Source organism: Lichenostomus cassidix, chromosome 6, assembly GCF_008360975.1.
Source record: "Lichenostomus cassidix isolate B80296 chromosome 6, HeHo_3.0, whole genome shotgun sequence".
NCBI lineage: Eukaryota > Metazoa > Chordata > Aves > Passeriformes > Meliphagidae > Lichenostomus > Lichenostomus cassidix.
In genome coordinates this window covers 33,363,123-33,384,831 of record NC_139487.1, presented here as the reverse complement: position 1 = coordinate 33,384,831, position 21,709 = coordinate 33,363,123, and the positions used below count along the sequence as shown (strand labels likewise).

The 21,709-nt window shown below is 46.7% G+C and overlaps 1 protein-coding gene across 3 annotated transcripts in view; it reads right to left on the bottom strand.

Moving 5' to 3' along the window:
* The window catches only part of PRKG1 (protein kinase cGMP-dependent 1), a 295,495-nt gene that overhangs the window by 138,528 nt on the left and 135,258 nt on the right, over positions 1-21,709 (bottom strand). For all 3 annotated transcript variants that reach the window (XM_085064468.1, XM_085064466.1, XM_085064469.1), the window contains exon 3: positions 20,966-21,079. In XM_085064468.1, the coding sequence (XP_084920594.1) occupies positions 20,966-21,079 (114 nt within the window). The remainder of the gene's footprint in view (positions 1-20,965; positions 21,080-21,709) is intronic.

The following is a 21,709-nucleotide window of genomic DNA, read 5'->3' as shown; positions in this document are numbered from 1 at the left end:
CACAGCCTGACCCCCCAGCTGTCCCCTCCTGGCAGGAGTTGTGCAGAGCCACAAGGTCCCCCTGAGCCTCCTTTGCTCCAGGCTGAGCTCCTTTTCCAGCTCCCTCAGCCTCTCCTGGGGCTGCTGGTATCCCTGACACCCCTGATGGATCTCACACTCCCAGAGCCTGCTCGGGGAGGTAAAGCAGGATTGTTTTGCATTCCCACTGTGTTTGTGATCCCAGCTGTCAAACCCTCAGTGCCTGAGCTCTGCCTCTTTCCAGAGGTAACCAATTAATTTTATGGCGCCGCTTGAGAGGGCTGGAGATGGAGTTACAGTGCATTTAATGACCAAAGAAAATAGTGAATAATATAAATAGAGATGTCCTCCCATTTCCCATTCCCCTATTCAAACGCTTTCTAATAAAGGACACTTTCTAATAAAGGCGTCTCCAGACTTCCCTTGGAATGATCCCATTTTCATGTGAAGGGCACAAATATTGCATTTATCATCAGTTGTAACAGAGATTCCCAGAATGGTTTGGGTTGGAAGGGAATTAAAGCTTATCCTTTTCCACCCCAGCCATGGGCAGGGACACCTTCCATTGTCCCAGGCTGCTCCAAGCCCCAGTGTCCAGCCTGGCCTTGGACACTGCCAGGGATCCAGGGGCAGCCACAGCTTCTCTGGGCACCCTGTGCCAGGGCCTCACAGGATCTTCCTTCCCAATCTCCCATCTCTCCCTGCCCTCTGGCAGTGGGAAGCTGCAGTGGGAAGCCATTCCCTGTGTCCTGGCGCTCAATCCCTTGTCCGCCGCTGTGGGAGGAAGGAGCTGTCCCCGGTGCTGCTGTCACTGTCCCTGCCCCTGGCAGAACGTGGGACAAGAGGTGGCACTTCTCCCACAGCAGCACAGATGAGCTGGGATGTGCAAGCCCCACGAGAGAATTCCATTTCTTTGTAAACACCACTTGAACAAAAGCATAACTGCAAATATAAACCCGATCTGAGCTCGTTCCTTCCTGCTGCAAATGCTGATTTATTAATATTGCTCTCCACAGCCACTGCTAGAATGGCCCAGTGGTACCAAACCAGTGGTGCATTTACTCTGCTCCGGGCATTTTTTCTTTGGGATTTATCTCCTCACAGGGAAGAGGAAGGTTCCCTTTGAGGGTGATATTCCTGCTGCCTTTCCATCCTCAAGCTGATCTCTGACGTAAGGGATTGACTCATCCACACCTGTCCAGGGCATTTGGATGAATGGCAGCCAGGAGATATTTCCCCAAAAATAAATGTATTATTTGCCCAAAAATATATCTACCATCCTTCCCACTGCACTCCTTTAATTTCAAAAATGTTCCTCTTTCAGGTTTAGGAAATATTTTACCCATCTGCATGCTGAGAAATTAGAAATCAAACACCCATCCCCACTGCTGCCTTCCAGGAGGGCTTTTTTCCTAAAAATAAGTAACCCAAGTGGAAAAGTCCTTCCTAAGACTTTTTCTTTCAGAACAGTGAGCTACAGGAAGCTGAGAAGTTCCCACACTGTAGTTTTCCCATAAAAACCACCATGTGCAGATGGAGCAAACCCAAAAATTTAGGATGGCCATTCCCTGAGCGCTACACACAAATGGAAGCCCATCCAGGAGGATATGCCTGTAAAAAGACTGTGGAAGGGGAAAGGACATTGGGAGTGGGAATTGAAACTTGTATTAATTCACAAAAGATTTAGGAGGCTTTCTGCTCTCTCCTCCATCTCCTTTCCAACATAGAACATTCAAGGCCAGGTTGGACAGGGCTTGGAGCAGCCTGGGACAGTGGAAAGTGTCCCTGTCCATGGCAGGGGTGGCACTTGATGGGCTTTAAGGTCCCTTCCAACTCAAACCATTCCAAGGCTCTGGGATAAAAAGAAAATGCAATTGTTATTGGAGATAGGAGACAACAAAAACAACCCAAGTCTGTATTTGGACTGCTTCAGGCTTTGGGTTTTGTCCTTCCCACAGCAGAAGGGATGACACAACATTTCATGTTCTATTCTGTGCAACTCCACTGATTTTACAGGACAACCCACTAAATATCCTAAATGAGATTTCTGAAGCTTCCATGAGGGATTTGAACAGCCAGCTGCTGCGAAAGCTGAATTTTGTTGCAAATATTCAGCTTGTGAGGGACTTTTAACAGTCATCCTTAGTGAAACAATTCCACACAAGCCCACAAAATCCAAGCTGCAGGATCCTGAGCTGCTCCCCTCCTGCCTTCTCCCCCAAATAATCTGGGTCACCCCTTAGCGACTAACACACGGTTAAAGCTGCTCATAAATGAAAATTCTCTCATTTATCCACACAGTAACTCATCAGAAACCCCTTATCTGTTGTTACCTGCCTGCAATGGAAATATTTTGAGCAATATGAAGTCCCCAGACCAAAGTTTATTGCATTCCGAAAATGTTTTACTGCTGGAAGCAATGGTTTTGGAGGAATTCTTTTCTTCTCCTATTTATCTTTACAGCAAAACTGTAAATACAACCTTTTTCTCAGCAATATAGGGATGAAAAATCCAAAATATTCCACTTTATCTTCCCAAGTTGCCTTCAAACCAAGCAAAACCCCTCCTTATCCAACACAGTTCTGTTTTCTACCACCACATTTATTTGCAGTATTTGAAAAATATTCCCCTGGGATGAGCAATATTTTAGTTCATGTCAATGGAAGAATATTCTCAGTCTAATTAAAAGAATTCTTAAAATTAATAGAAGCAAACCCCGTTGTTAGCATGGAATCTTATCCATCTCAAGGTGGATTGTGCTGGGAAGTTAAATTCAATTATCTTTTCCTGATTCCAGATTAACTGAGGGATCAGTGCAACTAATGAACTACTTAATGAGCAGGATTAAAAGAGCTGAGGCAAAAAAGGAAAAGAAGTCAGGTGAATCAAGGCCACTGGAGAGGTATTGAACAGGAATGGAAATTTTGGCTTATTTTCCTCTCGGAAATTTAATTCCCAGACTGACGTGACTAGTGGAAAGGTGGGCAGAGCTTTCTCCACAGGGGAGATCCTGGATCTGCTGCTATGTGTCCCCAAAACCTCATTCCTGTGCTGCACACCAGGATCAGGACTTCCAGAGGCCACCACAGCTTGGATCACCAGGGATCATCATGGATCAACAGCATCACTGGGTTCTGCCAGGGGATGGCTGATTGTCACTGCAAATCAAGAGTGCTCCAGGGTGCATCTTCTGCCCTGGTCCCCAGAGACACCACCAGGTCACATTGTCACCAGAGACCAGTGGGACACCCTGCCATTCACCACTGCCTTCAGCCAAGAAAACATCATGGAATCATGTGATGGTTTGGGTTGGAAGGACCTTAAATCCATCCAGTGCCACCCCAGCCATGGGCAGGGACACCTCCCACTGTCCCAGGCTGCTCCAAGCCCCAATGTCCAACCTGGCCTTGGACACTGCCAGGGATCCAGGGGCAGCCACAGCTTCTCTGGGCACCCTGTGCCAGGGCCTGCCCACCCTGCCAGGGAACAATTCCTTCCCAAGACCCCAACCATCCCTGCCCCCTGGCAGTGGGAAGCCATTCCCTGTGTCCTGTCCCTCCATCCCTTGAAAACAGTCTCTCTCCATGTTTCCTGTAGCTCCTTCAGGCCCTGCAAGGCCACAGTTTGCTCACCCCAGAGCTTCTCCTCTCCAGGCTGAACAATCCCATCTCTCCCAGCCTTTCCTCCCAGCAGAGCTGCTCCATCCCTCTGCTCATGCTGGTTTCTTTTGTGGCAGATGGAGCTGCATGTGCTGCACTCAGGGGCTGCACACAGGGATGAAGCCACAGAGGAACCTGTGGGTGGCCAGGGAGCAAAAGCTGGGACACTCAGCTGGGACACAAGGACATCATCAGCTGAAGCAGGAATTCTGCTCCATCCCACCTTTTGTTTGTGGTCAGTTTGCTGTAACAGCCCCCTGGAGAGGCTGATGTATGCCTCATTCCCATCATTTCCACCCATTCCATGCACTGGGTACCATCTGAGCCCACAGGCAGGAATTCCCTGGGGGAATGCCGATCTCCAAAGGGGATTCAGAGCCACACTCCCGTTCAGGATTTGAGCCTCTTGGCTTAAATCTAGGAAAAAGGCTCATATTTATATCCTTCAGAAACAGCTTCCTCTTGCCCTGCTTTCTCCTGAGCTCCTTGGGCTCTTGGGAAGGAAACTGCTTGGTCTTTTCTGTGACTCCAGGTCTAGGAAGCCAAATTTCCACTCCTTCCTTTCCACACATACATCTCCAACAGGAGCACAGATACAACTAAATCAAATAATAACTAAATAACCCGCTGGCTAAACAAACTGGGCTTTCCACCACTTGCCAAATCAGCTGCAGGCCTCCAGATGCTCTGGCAAATAAAGGATTTGCTAAAACAAAGTGTAAAAGAGAGAAATAAAAGCAGGCAAGCTCCCACACAACAGAATATTGTTTGTCCTGGTAGCAGGAGCTCCCCAGTCAGTCCTGTCTCATTGGGATCATTTTGCAATTTATCACTTAGCAGCATAAAACCATCAGAGTCACTGAGGGGGTCTGGCAGCCAGGCTGGGCTCCTCCTCCTTTGTGCACCACAGCCTCCAGCCTCTTCTGCTCCCAGCAGTTATCCCAGCAGCTGGGATAAAACGGCTAAAAATATGGAGTTTGTCATCCCAAAATGAATCACTGGAGTCATTTGGAAAGATGCTGAATGCAAAACTAAGGAATGAAGCCATGAAGGCAAGCACAGATCTGCAGATGTCTGTTCCAGGGACAGGTTCTCAGCCTTGACACAGAGCACAGGGAAAATTCATCCTTCATTAACAGAGTCATTCACATCACTCTCCCTGCTCCCTTTCTTTCCACTCACATCTTCATTTTCCTCTTTTCTCACAAGATGCCATTCCCATTGCTGCAAATATAAGGCACAAGCAGATTTGGAATCAAAGAATCCCGGAGTGGTTGGGGTGGGAAGGGACCTTAAATCCCATCCAGTGCCACCCCTGCCATGGCAGGGACACCTTCCACTGTCCCAGGCTGCTCCAAGCCCCAATGACCTGGCCTTGGACACTTCCACAGCCTCTCTGGGAAATCTACCCCAGGGCCTCCCCACCCTCCCAGTGAACAACACCTTCCCAAAATCCAATTTGAACCCTTTCTCTTTCAGTTTGAATCCGTTCCCCCTTACCAGGAAATGCTGCTATAACTCAGGAAGTTGGCACAGCCATAAAACCACCGTAGGAAAATTTTGGATTAATTTCTAAGTGCACTCAGAGAAATAAATTCTGGTCGGTGTTCTGATGATTTATTGTACTTTAAATATATGGGCTCATGCAGTGTAATTGGTCGTGGCATATTTTGCATGATGAACACAACAAATTGGCTTTTGTGGAGCTGTTCCAAGCAGTTGTTCAAGACAAAAAAAAAAGTAATTAGTGAAAGCAGCGATTAGTGACAAACTAAATAGGGAAAAACAGTTTTAACCAAATCTGCTGTGAAATCTGCACCACACAATTTTACTGAAGTCTCTTGGATTCCAATTCCTTCCTCAGGACTTGTTGAATTTCCATTGCATACAAACATTCACAGACCACTGTGTGCAAATACCAGTTTAAAGAACAAAATGAACCATTTGCATGGGAATTGAGAGCATTGACTTTGTGACCAGACAATTTTCAGCCTATTTTAAAATCCACTTTATAAACAGAGTATTTGCAGAGAGTTTAACAAAAGCAATTCAGATTGGAAAAGAAAATTGTTTTTAAAAAACAGAGCTGCATAGGCAAAAAGGTGTAGGTTTATATTAATAGATAACTCATTGGATCAGGGAAAGGATTGAGTGGGAAGGGACCTTAAATCCCACCCAGTGCCACCCCTGCCATGGCAGGGACACCTTCCACTGTCCCAGGCTGCTCCAAGTCCCAGTGTCCAACCTGGCCTTGGACACTGCCAGGGATCCAGGGGCAGCCACAGCTTCTCTTCCCCAGGCTGAAGAATCCCAGCTCTCCCAGCACAAATATAAATTTCTCAGCACAAAACAGAAAATCATCTCAGCACAACATCAATGCACAAGTTTTAAAAGGGGACCATCGACTCCCTGCTTGCCAAGATAAACAATCCACAGGGTTTGATCTGCAAGGAATTCTTTCCACTGACAAATGAAATCTGGAATTGCATTGCATCACCTTGGAGTTTTACAGGCTTATTTCAGGCAAAACCCCTCATTGGTGTGTGCTAAAACCTCGGGATAGTCTATGATTCCATGAACTATCTATAGCTGTGACAGGCTTAATTGCATGGACACAAGAATCAGTCCTTTAATGCTGATCAGAACAGCTCCCAAAGAGAGCAGAGAGAACCTGAACAAGCTGTTCCCAATGGATCTATTCCCACAGCCTCACCTGGAAATCACACCCTCGTTATTCAAGGCTTGAACATTTAAGAAGTGGCTAGGATTAACTCCATCAGGGAATAAATCCAAGAGGGAAAACCTAGCCTATCCCAAGCCATTCAGAATTCCTACATTGGTGTCACAACAGGAGGAGTTTGTACATCCAGTTGTGCTGTTTGTCCCAGCTTGTGGAATTTTTGCCTTTCCAATACCCAGGAACCTCTTAGGACATGGAAATAACTGTGGGATTATTGATGAGTTTGGATGCCTTTGGACTCAGAAAGAATGAATTTACAGAAGTAGTTCACAGAATGTTTTTCCATACAGTGAGAAAAACTAATTATTACTGCACTCAAATTCATCACTGTCATAAAAATTAATGGGGTCTGAGGAGCAGTGAACTCACCCCAAGATGTTGCCTTAATTATCCCATCAGCCTTTAAGAGTTTCAGTCTCTGCAGTGGTTAATAAAGGTTAATGCCTCCACTATTCCAGAAATATTATGTGCAACTTGACAAATATTTGGGGGAAAATAAGTTGGAGAAGCTGCCAACTAATTCCATATTCCAACAAAATTTATCCAGCAAAAGGTCTCTCAGACAGGCCACTCTCCTTGGGAGGGCTGGCAGAGGCTGACTTTTAATGTCATTAACCTTTACTCTTTCCAAGTGGATGGAGGGACAAGAAACAGGGAATGGCTTCCTGTATCTCCCTGCCACAGGGCAGGGAGAGATGGGATATTGGGAAGGAATTGTTCCCTGGCAGGGTGGGCAGGCCCTGGCACAGGGTGCCCAGAGAAGCTGTGGCTGCCCCTGGATCCCTGGCAGTGTCCAAGGCCAGGTTGGACATTGGGGCTTGGAGCAGCCTGGGACAGTGGAAAGTGTCTCTGTCATGGCAAGGGGTGGGAATGGGTGGGATTTCAGGTTCTTCCCACCCAAACCAATCTGGGAGTCCACAATACTCCTATAGATATGACAGCCTCAAACCTCAGCAGCTTGCAGAGAATAATTCATGTTTTATCAACATTAAATCTTCCCAGTTGGAGATGCAGCGCCAAGGTGCTTCCAATGGGAGGACCTCAGCCCATTCCCAGGCTGGAAAAGCTCCCTAACCCACCAATGCCTCTTCCTGTCCCAGCATCAAAGCACTAGGGACTCAGGAGTTAGAGCAACAAGGACATTTTCTTTGTGGAGGATTATTTGTGCACATCTCCAGCAGCCTGGAACATTTGGGTTCGGAGGAACTCACACAAGTGTGCGTCAGCTCTCCGCACGCAGCACACCCGAGAGCTGAAACACCCCATTGCAGCAGCAATTACAGTGGTGATTAAAAGACATTAACGTCGCTCCAGTCCTAATGTGAGGGCTGAGAGCAGACACACAATGAATTCAGAGCGTTCGTGGCCCACACAAACCCACAGCAGTTCATTAGCTACGACAGAACATTTAAAGAAGAGAGAAGGAATATGGAAATGAGTGTTTCTTTCCACGAGGAATCATTTCTTTCCCAGGTTCTGCTACTATGCTGTTCAAGGATGAACTGATACTGAAGGACAAAGCTGGGAATGCTTTGCCTTTATCAGATGAAAGCAATTATGAACCGTTTCTAAAGATGCTTCCATAACCTTAGTTCTGTTCTCAGAAAGGAAGACTTAATTCGCAAACTAAGTTGGAAAATTGAGATTGGTTCCTCCTAATTTACCACCCCCCAAAAAAACTCACTGCCTGAGAAACTCCTCAGTCTTCCTGGTGGATGTCAGCTATAAACCCTTCCTAGAGGAATTTAAAAGTGCACATTTTCAATGGATCTCTGCCACCTCTCCATCTTCCCAGCATGGAGAAGAGCAGGCTCCAGGGAGACCTTGAAGCACCTTTCAGTATCAAAAGGGGGTTTGTAAAAAGGAGGGAGGGACTATTTCCATGGTCAGATCATAATGAGACAAGGGGAAGGGTTCTGAATTAAAAGAGGTGAGATTTAGATGGGATATTGGGAAGGAATTGCTCCCTGGCAGGGTGGGCAGGCCCTGGCACAGGGTGCCCAGAGAAGCTGTGGCTGCCCCTGGATCCCTGGCAGTGTCCAAGGCCAGGCTGGACATCGGGGCTTGGAGCAGCCTGGGACAGTGGAAGGTGTCCCTGCCCATGGCAGGGGTGGCACTGGATGGGCTTGAAGATTCCTTCCAACCCAAACCATTCTGGGGTTTTATTAAAATGAAAAGAGCCACAGCTGTCACCAAACCCATTGAAGTCTGGGGTTTTACTGGGTGATAGATTAGCACCAGAGCATCTCTGTGATAAACACATCCCTGTGCTGTAAATACACCAATTTATTTGGGAAGGGTAATGGGACAGGAGGAGGGTGCAGGAGCACCCACCAGTAATCCAGCAAGAATGGAATCACTGTTTTCCAGACATTAACGACAAAGTCATTAAAACAACCCCATGGGAGACTGTGCTAATGAGCCTGCTTGATTCCATGCCTGGTTTGACATCTATTTTTTTATATATTCCCACTGAAGACAGATATAATACATTCCCATTCCCACTGGAGACAGGGCAGCACATCCCTGCTTTTCTCCTGCCAAAATGCCACGCTCCAGAAGGAGCTGGAGGAGAGCCTGCCTTGCCAGCTGCTCCTGGGGCTATGGAGTACCAGGATGTGGGAGAAGCACCACAGCCTATCCCATCCAAGACTTGCCTGCAAGCTCATTCCACACAAATATTTACAGCAATCCAGGAAGCAAATAGGTTTGCACTGGGTAATTAGGGAAAAATACATTTTCACTGATGTCTTGCCATGCTGTTGTTAATAACCAGGAGGAAATGAAGGCACAGCGAAGCCTGGGAGCCTCCCAGTCTCTTGCAGTAGCTGATGGAGTGATGTAGCATTTTATTTGCCCATAATTGAGCAGGGATTATTGTATTAATGAAGCAGGAGTTGAATATTAGCTGTTAAATACAACCATCATCATCATCCTCGACTTGGAAGAAGGTTTTCTTTTAAACCCCAAAAAGCTCTACAGTAGCAGCAGCCAAAACAAGATTATGTCCTTTCCCAGTGCTTCATAAAGCTGGGGAATTACTGAATCCTTTTAGATATTACAATGTTTGTCAAGCAACAATTTAAAACGCACTAGTGATTAGACAAACACCATAAAGCTTTTACAATTCATTTGAAGCAGGCAAATATTTGTGCAGCCAAATAAAAAAATCCAAGCCAACCTTGAAGTATTTAGTTCTCTGAAGACTCAAAAGCCTTCATTCTGAAAATGGATTTTTATAAACTCTCTTTAACACTGCAAAGCTGTCCAACCTGGCCTTGGACACTTCCAGGGATGGGGTAGTCACAGGTTTTTTTGTTCCATCACAGAGCTGTCATCAACAATGGCACACAAGTAACTATTACTTGCATTTACAGCCAAGAAACTCCACACGGGGCTGATTGCATAGGATAAACCAGCCCCTTCCCAGGAAATTGCCAATCCCAGGCATGTAAATTCAAATTATCCCAGTCTTCCAGACACCTGTTCTGAAGGACAGGAGGGCTTATCCAAAATCAAGCTTCCAGAACAGAGCAGAAGTCTCAACTCATTCTGAACCTGTGAGCTTCACTCCAGGTGTATTTTTCCCTCCAATAAAAGGAAATGCCACCCCCTGGGAAAGGTGGGACAATGGGGATGAGCTCTGCAGGGCCCCTGATGTCCTCATACAAGCTCAGGCTGTGTCCAAATGACTCTGAGTCTGAAGCAGGAGAACACTTAAAAGCTGTTAAATCTCCCCCAAACATCACAATGCAGAATAAAGATTATTTTAAACACTTCTCCCTGTTCTCTCAGTACTACCTGCAGCAGCCCTGACTGCTATCCCCCTGCCCCACAACTCCCATTTCCACATCCTCCACTCCTTCCTGCCAGCAAGTGTTTATCCAGCTGGAGGGAAAAGTAAACTCTGAGGTTAAAAATAACCCAAAGGGTTTTTTTTAGGATGTTAAGGGGAGTTAATATTTAACTAGACTCCTTCCCAATGCAGTTCCTGTGTCCCTGGACAAAGAGGTGTGCACTGGAATAACTGGACATGAACATTACTGCATCTCCTCAGGAACAGCAGGAGCCAAGGTGGGATCCCTGACCCCCCACACCTCCCAGGAGGGCACTTCCAGAGCTGCTGTTGCCAAATTCCCTCCTAACTCGGGGCGATGCTCAGGAGATGCAGCATTTGAGATGTTCAGGCTGGACATGAAGGAAAAGTTCTTCCCCAAGCAGGTGTCCCTCTGGTTCAGGGCACCTTCAGGGTGTCAAGTACTGCTGGACAAAGCCACGGCTGCCCTGGCAGTCCCTTTCCCAGAGAAGGTTGGAGAAGCCTTCCTGAGGTCCAACCAAACAAGCCCAGGATCAAGGGAGGTGTCTGATCATCATGGACAGAGCACCTGAGTTTCTCCTTAACACACGAAGCATGGCAGCCTTCATCTGCTTCCCTACATCAGCTCAATTCTCCTAAATTCCCCCCATTTCCCCAAAGAACAACGTCAACATGGCTGTTTTTGCAGAGTATCTGACAACCACCTCCTTCCCATCTCCTCTAAGGATGAGCCCAAGCATGAAGCTCTGGGCATCCCACTGAGTTCCCAGCGTGAGTCCTTGGAGAAGTCACTGCCATTTGCTCCTTGTTCACTGGATTTTCCTTTTTTCTGGTATAAGCTGTTAGGAACGTGATCCTCTCCCAACAACCATCATAAAGCTGTTCACTCTGTGTGGTGTCTTTGGAGCTGCTCAAATTCCTCCTGGAAGAGCCCTTGGTTTCCCAGTGCCCTCCTCATGCTCACTCAGTGGGGACGGAATTTCCAGAGGGCTTTGCTCAGGAGGCCTCTTTAAAGAAAGGAAGGAAATGAGATTTTCTTCCAAGTGGCTCCATGTCTGACGGTGTTGAAAGCACCACAGCTCGATGGTCTGACACGCCAGGAATGAGCTACCCTCAAATCACAGAATCCCAGCATTCCTGAGGCTGGAAAAGCCCGTGGAGTCCCAGTTGTGCCCAATGCCCACCTTGTCCCCAGCCCAGAGCACTCAGTGCCACCTCCAGGCCTTCCTTGGACACCTGCAGGCATGGGGACTGCAAAGCTCCCTGGGCAGCTCCTGCCAAGGCCTGAGCACCCTTTCCATGCAGAAATTCCTGCTGCTGTCCAAGCTGAGCCTCCCCTGGCCCAGCCTGAGGCCGTTTCCCCTTGTCCTGTCCCTGTTCCCTGGAGCACAGCCTGACCCCCTGGCTGTCCCCTCCTGGCAGGAGTTGTGCAGAGCCACAAGGTCCCCCTGAGCCTCCTTTGCTCCAGGCTGAGCTCCTTTCCCAGCTCCCTCAGCCTCTCCTGGGGCTCCAGCCCCTTCCCAGCTCTGTTCCCTGCCCTGGACACTCTCCAGCCCCTCCATGGCTCTCTGGCCAGGAAGGCCCAGAACTCGACGCAGCCATCAAGGTCCCTCAGCTGTGCCAGCACAGAGGGACAATCACAGTTCCCAAATGCTGCTCTCTTCAACACTGACACTCTGCCACAAATCCTTCCCTTTGCCTGGCCCATGAAAGAAAATCCAAGCTTAAAAGACAGGCTCCGAGCTGGGTGCATTGAGTGAATTCAGTCAGCCTCTGCTCCCGCCCTCTATTCTAGATAAGTCAGGCAGAGTAACCTCAGAGCTGAAAAACAAACACAACAAATAAAGACAATTCTGCTTCTTCAAAGCCAGCCAGGATTTAGCCTTGTTTAAATCTCTGCAGTTAGTTCCCAGTGCCGTCAGATTGCTTCAAATGTCTGGAGTTCAACGCAAATGTCTGGAGTTCAAGTCAATTCTCATCAAAAAACCAATACAGGGTGTCTGTGACACATCAAGAGGAAAAGAGGAGAAAACTTTAGGGTGGCATCTGCACTTTCTGCTGTGGACAGAGGCTGTGGACAGCCCTGAAAAAACACAGAACTAACAAAACAGAGCCGAGCCTCTTCCCACGCTCCTCATTCCTGAAGTTAATTAAAAACGAGACACTATTTAAATCTCATTTCCTCCAACTGGGCGTCAGGCAGAGGCTGCAAAGGGCAGAGCTTCACCAAACCCATTTCAAACACTACTGACTTTGATATTTGGAAGTAAAGGGCTTTGCAAATAACTTCAGAGGAGTGAATGCAGTTGTCAACATTTCTGTTGTCTGGATGGGTTTTATTGCAGCCTGAAGATAAATAAAAGCACTCCCATTCTGAGTCCATTCCCAGAGAAGATGCAATTCATGAAATATAATGAGTTTTTCAAACGTGCAATACAGAGAACTTGTTGGGTGCCTTTTTTTTAATTAAAAAGCCTATCTGCAGTTTTGTCAATTTATTTGGTATCCAAACGCTTTTAACGCTGGCACTTAAATAATATGAAATCCATCTTTGCCAGGGAACTTTAAAGCAGATAAATGCAAGTAAACTACAGCATCCCAAACTCGAGAAAATATTGGCAGTATTAGGGAGCTGGGAAAGGAGCTCAGCCTGGAGCAAAGGAGGCTCATGGGGACCTTGTGGCTCTGCACAGCTGCTGCCAGGAGGGGACAGCCGGGGGGTCAGGCTGTGCTCCAGGGAACAGGGACAGGACAAGGGGAAATGGCCTCAGGCTGGGCCAGGGGAGGCTCAGGCTGGACAGCAGCAGGAATTTCTGCATGGAAAGGGTGCTCAGGCCTTGGCTGGGGCTGCCCAGGGAGCTTTGCAGTCCCCATGCCTGCAGGTGTCCAAGGAAGGCCTGGAGGTGGCACTGAGTGCTCTGGGCTGGGGACAAGGTGGGCATGGGGCACAGCTGGGACTCCATGATCCTGAAGGTCTTTTCCAGCCTCAATGATTTCATCATTGGAATTATTATTATTATTAGAATTATTATGATTCCATCAATTTCATTATTACTGCATCATTGTCACAAGCAAATGGATTTTTGGTCAGAAGGTCAATACCAGAGAGGAGACATCAGATGTTTTCTCCCAGAGCATTTGCAGCTGAAAATGTCAGGGAGGCTGATGGGACACCATACAATCCCCAAAAATACACTGGGATTTTTTGTTTCCATCAAGAATTCTGCTTCTTTTAGGAACTGTAACTGATGTGCAGCATTAATCAGTATTTTGAACTAACATATCAGAGCAGTAATACAGAGCTGTGGCAGAGGAAGGCTCAAGCAGGCTTCTCCTCACTTGAAACATCTCCCCACAATGCCTGGGCAATGTAAAAAAACCCCACTTCAAACAACATCCCTGTAAAGGAGACACAGAACAGCCCTGCTACGAAAGTGTGAGGCAATCAAAGCATGGCAAGAGTACCAGGAATAAAACTGGAATGATGAACACTGCATGTTAAAGAGATTTCCTTCCATCAGCACAGGAATTGTCTGCAAAACGTCTACAACTGCAGGGCTGCTCCTTGTTCCCTCGGGCTGGAGCCTCACTCCTAGCAGCAGATGGGATGAAGCCCTCGTATGCCAAGTCAGGTTCATTTCCCTTAGAAGCCTTCCAGGGACCTCCACTCCCACACAACACATCAGCAGGGACATCAGAGGAGCTCAGCTTGGGAAGGCAGAAGCCTCCACAGCACCTCTGCGCTTGGTTTAGGCTCAGCTTCCTGGCTGGAGGAGCAGCCAAGCCCTGTACTCTACTATCCTGCCTCTCTGCCCCTCTCAGGTGAGACCTCATCTGCAGAGCTGCCTGCAGCCTGGGGGTCAACAACAAAAAAAGGATGTGTAGCTGCTGGAATGAGTCCGGAGGAAGCCATGGAGATGCTGCCAAGGCTGGAGCCCCTCTGCTCTGGGGCCAGGCTGGGAGAGCTGGGGGTGTTCTCCTGGAGAGGAGAAGCTCCAGGGAGAGCTCACAGATCCTTCCAGTGCCTGAAGGAGCTCCAGGAGAGCTGGAGAGGGACTGGGGACAAGGGATGGAGGGACAGGACCCAGGGAATGGCTTCCCACTGCCAGAGGGCAGGGAGAGATGGGATCTTGGGAAGGAATTGTTCCCTGGCAGGGTGGGCAGGCCCTGGCACAGGGTGCCCAGAGAAGCTGTGGTTCCCCTGGATCCCTGGCAGTGTCCAAGGCCAGGTTGGACATTGGGGCTTGGAGCAGCCTGGGACAGTGGAAGGTGTGGAAGGGGGTGGAACTGGATGAGTTTTAAATTCCCTCCCAACCCAAACCATCCTGGGATTCTCTGATTTCCCCTGATTTTGTCTCCTCTCCTCCGGGGATGTCCAGGCACAAGGAGAAGATGCTTTCCACTGACCAAGGGTTCCCTCCCTTGCTCTGAGCCTTGTCATAGCTAAATGGGCCTGGAAAAGAATAAAACACTCATTGACATTCTAATAGTGGAGTATTTAAGAGAAGAATAATTTTAGTGTTGGTGCTCACACATGTATTTCATCACAATAACCCCACGGAATTACAAAAGTCAGGTAGGGATAATAATAAAATAAATAATTGATGAAACCTGTAGTGGGTCTAACATTGAAGAAATCCTCCTGTTCCCTGTGGGCTGGAGAGATCTGGAGCCCATTGCTACCTGAGAAACAGAGGCAGCAGGATCCTCCTGATGCGAAGGGATCGGCCAGCGGAGATGGTGCTGCTACACCCTGGCTGAAAGCAATAAAAACTGCAGCCACTTTTACTGACTAGCCCCATATTTGAGCTTATTTTCGGGAGATTGTTCTATGATTACCTTAATGGAAGTTTATTGGAAGTGATGGACTTGAGATACAGGGAAGCACAACTCCTCCAAAACAATCAATCAGATGTTTAAATTAATCCAGTGTAACTCAGAAAGAAACCTTGAATTATGATAGGCAAAACAAATCTTTATAAACTCTGCTTTTATGGATTGCAGGAAAGGCAGCATGGGGTGATTTCATGGCATCAGGGAGCTTCTAGAAGTGGCTTTAGAGAACAGAAGGCAGTGGCTGCTTTGGTTTTGAAACACAAATTGGTCAGTTCTGGCTCTGCCTTGGTACCAAGTGGCTTCTTGTTCCCCAGTTAGTACCAGGAAATAGCCTAGAATGAGGAATTTTATATGATGTGGGGCAAATCCAGCCCCTGTGCTGTCTGTTGCATTTTAATCTGGGAGAGACCATGTGTTACTAAGCCCATAAATTAATATTTATGGCAAATATTCCACTGCATCCCCTTGTTTATCAAACGCTGCCCAAAGCAAAGCTTTACTGTCGACAGCAAAGTTCAGTCACCTCATTTCTCACAGCTGCTCTGGCCATATTTCAAACATCAGCAACATTTTCAGTGACATCTATAAAAAGGGATGAAATGGGAGCTCTTATGAACTAATTATTTGACAGCTGCTGTTAATATTAACTAATTCTTCAAGGGCTGCACAGAAAAAGTCATCATCTCCTTATAGCCGTGTTTAAGTGATGGGTTCTCAGCTCATTCCACTCTGCAATTAAACCAACAGGAAAAATACCAACAAAATTATCTCCACAAGTATTTCAGAACAACTGAAGCATTTCCTTTCCCCTGCATGGTGATCAGTCACCCTCCTTCCATACCAAACACAACAAATAGTATTTTGTTATTTACTGTTACTTCATCTGCTCTGCCAAACAGCTCTGTAGAGGTTTTAAACATGGATTTAACAATGAAAGCTTTTCCTAGAATTAAATGCTCAGTCTTAAAGCTGCCCATGATGCCAGAACATTCAGGTGCTCACCTGGAGAAGAGAAGGCTCCAGGGAGACCTCAGAGCTCTTTCCAGAGCCTAAAGGAGCTCCAAGAGAGCTGGAGAGGGACTGGGGACAAGGGATGGAGGGACAGGACACAGGGAATGGCTTCCCACTGCCAGAGGGCAGGGATGGATGGGATATTGGGAAGGAATTGTTCCCTGGCAGGGTGGGCAGGCCCTGGCACAGGGTGCCCAGAGAAGCTGTGGCTGCCCCACCTCTTCCTTCAGCACTTTCTTTAAGCCTTTAGAAAAGAGGATAGGAAGCAGAGCCTGGAAAACTTGTGAATTGTGGAACCCCAGAATGGTTTGGGTTGGAAGGTACCTTGAAGCCTCTCTAGTCCCACCCCTGCCATGGCAGGGACACCTTCCACTGTCCCAGGCTGCTCCAAGCCCCAGTGTCCAACCTGGCCTTGGACACTGCCAGGGATCCAGGGGCAGCCACAGCTTCTCTGGGAACCCTTCTTCCAACACACCTGGGGATGTTTCAGGTACACAACGAACCCAGGTGGTGAGTGAACTTTTGATTTTGCTTTCCCCATCTCTCTTGCATTAGACTGTCCCTCAGTTAAAATTTCAGTCATCCCTATGCTTTCATTTCCAGAGCCAGGGCAATGCCATCCAGAAGATGCTCTTGAACAGGAAGAGGGGGGAAAAACCTCCTGCTACACCTTGTCCATTGTACTGAACATCATTTTCTCATTATCATCCCCTTGGAGGAATAATCCAATCCCATTTTGTCACATTACTTGCAAAACCTGTAAAGGTCACAGAAAAATACAGGCAGTGGAAGGGTGAATTTAAATTACTTTCTTCCAGGATATATCCATTTATATATCCATTTATCTCCCACCAGGCACACCACACTGGCTGAGCCATCCCAGATTTCTTAACTCTAAGTAATATCAGAGAGGTTTTAATCAAACAGTGGAGTGTCTAAAGTCAACTTCCTTCCTAAGTGTGTTTTAAGGAGATCTGAACAAACTTTATCCTGGCTCCTGTAATTGTTAGAGAACATCCAAAGGCAACATCCTTCTCCAAGGCCTTTAACGAGTCTCTGCAGTTTTAATTGGCAACTCACTGCTGCCTCATTTTTCCTTGCGAATTATCCACGTTACCAAGCTCCTCACAAAGCTCTGTCATTCCTGGGGCTGCAGCGAGCAGTGCACAGGACTCCATTAAAAACAACAACCAGCAGTGGAAAATTCAAACTCATCCAGGCTTGGCAAGGAATCCTGAGCTGAGCTCCTGCCTTAATCCTGCTGCGCCGCGCTGGGTTTTGTACAATTAGTGCAGCTGGCAAGCGCCGCAGCTCGAGGAACTCTAGTGCTGCCTTTGGAGGGCCAGCAAAAAGATTTACATAATTTAGAGTTTAATAACTTCAGCCTCTGCTTGCCTTTTTTTTTTTTTTTTTTTTTTTTGTTGGGTAATAGTTCTCCTGAAAACAGGGGCTGGTGTGGAATATAACTCCCCTGAAATCATCTGCCTCACACAGAGATGTTTCTATGCAATGGTTTTATTTGAATTTTGCTCCCAAGAGAATTGATTTCAGATGTTAAGATCACTTGTAAAATAAGCAGAACGTCCTTAGAGGATGGAGAATCTGCTCCTTCCACAAAATCATCCCTAAATCACCTGCAAAAATCTGCTCCACACTTTATTCTTTAAGAGGAATTCCACACTTTATTCTTTAAGAGGAATGAGCACTTATGCACAGTATCAACAGCACATTAATTTCACTTCCTCCCACATCTTTTCTGTTATCAAAATGAAGAATCACAATGTTTTATACACAACCTCAATTCAGCTGGGGCTATTTTTGTCTTTTTTGGGCTTTTTTTCTGACCTCTCATTGCTCTTTCCCCCAACCCAGGTCACTAAAAGCAGGGGATCAGAGACATCACTTTAGGTGCATCCATAACAAGTGGTTTTTTCCTAGTTCTGAACTTTATTATCTGTTGGAATCAGGGAGGGAGGTCTGTGGTTCTGCTCTAAATTGCAAGCAGCACCCAGGTTTGCGTGCAGGCACTTGAGAACTCTGGCTAATCAATTCAGAGAGAGGGAGAAATTAGCTGCTGATTTGGATTTCCCTGTGTGTGCCATGGAAGACGATCTGTGAACATCAAGGAGCCAAAAAGCCTTGACAATTCCATACTTGGAGCAGACTGAGCAGTTTCTACCAGAAAAACAAAAAGCAAACCAAAAAACCCCCAACCCGCCACTATTATTCTTTCTGCAGTATCTGGAAATGTAAAGCAAATGCTGCAGAACAACAAAACAAAAAACAGATGTCAAAAGTGGTACATTCATCTTGGAAGAAGGCCACACATCAGGAGATCTGTCCCTGCCTCCAGTGCTCCTCAACACCCGTGAGGTTTGGGTTTTTCCCAGGCCCTGCTCGAACTCAAACCCCATCCTGCTTTTATTTAAGACTGCAATAATAGTGAAAAAATATGATAATAGTTCTCCTGGGGCAGGCTTTGCAAAGCCCTGGATTGCCTTATTAAAGAGGTCATTATGAAACGGGAGTAGGATCAGAATCATTAAATTTTAATGTCTCCTAAATTCTCTTGAAGAGACAAAACCCTTCCTCCAGTGATTTATGTGTGAAGTTTGCTCCTGCAGAGTGAGCACGAGCTGAAGAGCCCGAGTAGACTAACAGTGAGTAATGACACTAAAATCTTTATTATTTACAAACCAAAGCCAGGGTACACATAAAACCCAGCTCCAGCAGGAGATGTCAACTCAGCTGACACCTCATTATGGCCCAGATGCAGCGCTGAGCTCCACAGCCCCATAAATCCACCCTTCACTCAGCCTCTGCCACAGCTCCATCCTGCAGAAAGCAGCACTTAATGTCCTTGTAATGAAGCACAGGCAGGCACATCAAAACACACTCCTGATGCTCTGCAGCTGATGGAAAGCTCTCTCCTGAACATTGGGAAGCCCTGAGTTAAAGTATTTCTCTAAATGGCAGCTGGATGATGCTCCCTGACACTTCTTCACCACCAATGTTGACTGAGTGTCTGTTCTCACTACAGTCACCAATTTCATTCCTCCCCGAATAAACCTTGGAATGATCAAAGTTATCCCCAGGCTTAATGGAATTTTTAGCACCATTCACCTTTCTAGGGATTCACCACATTGACTTCTCATTTCCCAGAGGAACAATCAGGTGTTTGAAGCTGTGTAGGATGAGTTAAGTCAACACCATGGCCTGAGGTGATGTGAACACCTCCACACCCTCAGCAACCACAGCAGTTCCCCAAGCCCATTACAACCACAACTGCTTCTGATTTGTGCAGTAAGGAGAGAGAAAATTCCTAAAAGTGTCTTGCTGGCCCCGGGAAGGAGATTCCAAACCCAGCAGCAGAAGGTGGATAATTATAATTACACAATGCTAGTGGGAAAGGAGCAGAGTAGCAACAAACACAGACTCCTCTTCCTTGAGGCAAGGTCTCTCTGAGGATGGCTGGAGCAGTGACCTTACTCCTGCCCCCAGCTGAACCAGGACAAAGGGATTTGGGACAACTGAATGCCACGTGGCAGTCTGGAGGTTTGCTCAGGAGCAGAGACTGAAGGCATGGAAAAGGCAGTAAGAGGAAAACTGACAGTAAAACCTGCTGTGCACAATTCCCTTCCAGAGTGTCCTCCTCAACCAGGAGAGAATGGCCACAGGAACAGAGTGGCTATGTGGGATTCCAGATGGATGAGCTCGTGGGAGTGGAGGATCAGGTGGCTTTTACCTCTGTATTCCTAAGGGGAACTAAACAACAGCGATTGTCTCACTGCCTTTTCTAGGATTTGACCTTTTCTCTGCTCTTTCCAACCTTCCCCAGCTGCATTTATCACACAAACCTGCTGCTTATCTGAATTTATCACCATTGCCTGAGATACCAGCACTTGAAAGAAGGCAAGGTTTGCACAGGTGAGAGCACAGAACACCCCTCATGTCCCTCAGCACTATGGAGAACAGCATGTCCTGCAGAAAATAATCCACTTATCTGTTCCTGCTTTCTCATCCCTGCCCATTTGTTCTCTTCCTTTCTCTCTCTTTTTCAAGCACAATGAGGTATTTGGGAAAGGCTTTCTTCAGAGCAGGGACTCACACACCTCATTATTCTGGTACAAGAATACCACTCGTTCATATTATTCAGGTTTGTACCACTTGTTTGGATTATTCTGTGCCATCTGTACCCTCTGACTTCTCCCTCACAGCACCTTAAAACCTCACAACTATTTATCATCTCTCTCTGCTACAGACACCACCATAAACTCTTCTCCTCAAGATCCAGGACAACTTTGATATCCTATATCCCAGATCTCAGCTCTGCACTTGAATTTAAACACAAACCTATTTATGTTGTGCATAGCAATGTGATTTATTTCCTCTGCTTAACCATGCAAGCCAAGCCTTTGCCCAGAACGTTCATAAAAGAAAACAGATTATAGGAGAAGTGCTGAGGAGTTTAGAGCAGGGGGTCAAGTGCCATCCAGATTTTTTTCTCCTGATTTATTTTAGTCACCTTAGTGGGAAAACAGTGGCTTGTCCTGAACGAAAACTAAGCTTGGCTTACTGAGTTACCCTTGAAGACCTACACAGGTCAGAAAGGTTCTTCTAAGTACCAAAAGAATAATTATCATGAGATTCAGCAGGAATTGTAAGCAAAACTGTGGTATGAGCTCCAGGCTCCCCTGCATGGGTTAGGATCCACCTGAGTGACTGAATGAAGCATTTCCTCTGCATCTTCTTCACACACATAGTGGCTAAATTCCATACCAAAATCCATCCCCTAAAGAGTTTAATTCCCTGAGAAGGTGGAACATCTAAAAGAGTCTGCAACTTCCAAGTGAAGAGATAAGAAAACATCCAAAATGCTCTTACTTTTGACAGTAGCTGTCCGGGTGCAGTTGTAGAGGATGGCTAACTCCCCAAAAACTTTGCCAGGTCCCATGGTGCAGAGCTTCACTCCCTCTTTTGTCACTTCAACTTTCCCATCTGTGAGAAAAAGAAGAGAAAAAACCCTTTTAAAAGGACAATTATTTCAGACATTTTAAAAGGGAACTTATATTTTTTCAGACTTAAGTTTTAAAATGTATTTGATTACAGGCCAGGCTGGATGGAGCTTGGAGCAGCCTGGGACAGTGGAAGGTGTCCCTGCCTTGGCAGGAGTGGCACTGGATAGGCTTTGAGGTCCCTTCCCACCCAAACCATCCTGGAATTCTGTAAACAAAAAACTCCAGAGCCCTACAACTTCAAAAGGAACCAAATGTATTATGAAGGATGAGAAAGGAGTGGTGAAATAGAAAACCCAAATCTATTTGAGTTTTTGCCCCCTTTCACCAGCACGGCGCCTATCCAGGGCTGAAGGCTGAACTCAAATTCAAACTGTGGAGTGAATGTAGGTAACAGCTCTGGCCTGATGGCTTATCAGCTAAGATGTACAAGCATGCATTTGAAACCAGCACAGAAACCGCTGAACCATCATCCCATGAAGGACCTTCACCTGGGAAGGGTGCTCCAAAGACCACCAGGACATACAGAGAATGCATGGTGCACATGCTAATGATATTAATGACTTCCAAGAAATTATTTGTATAACCACTCCTATCCTGGAAAATGTAATTA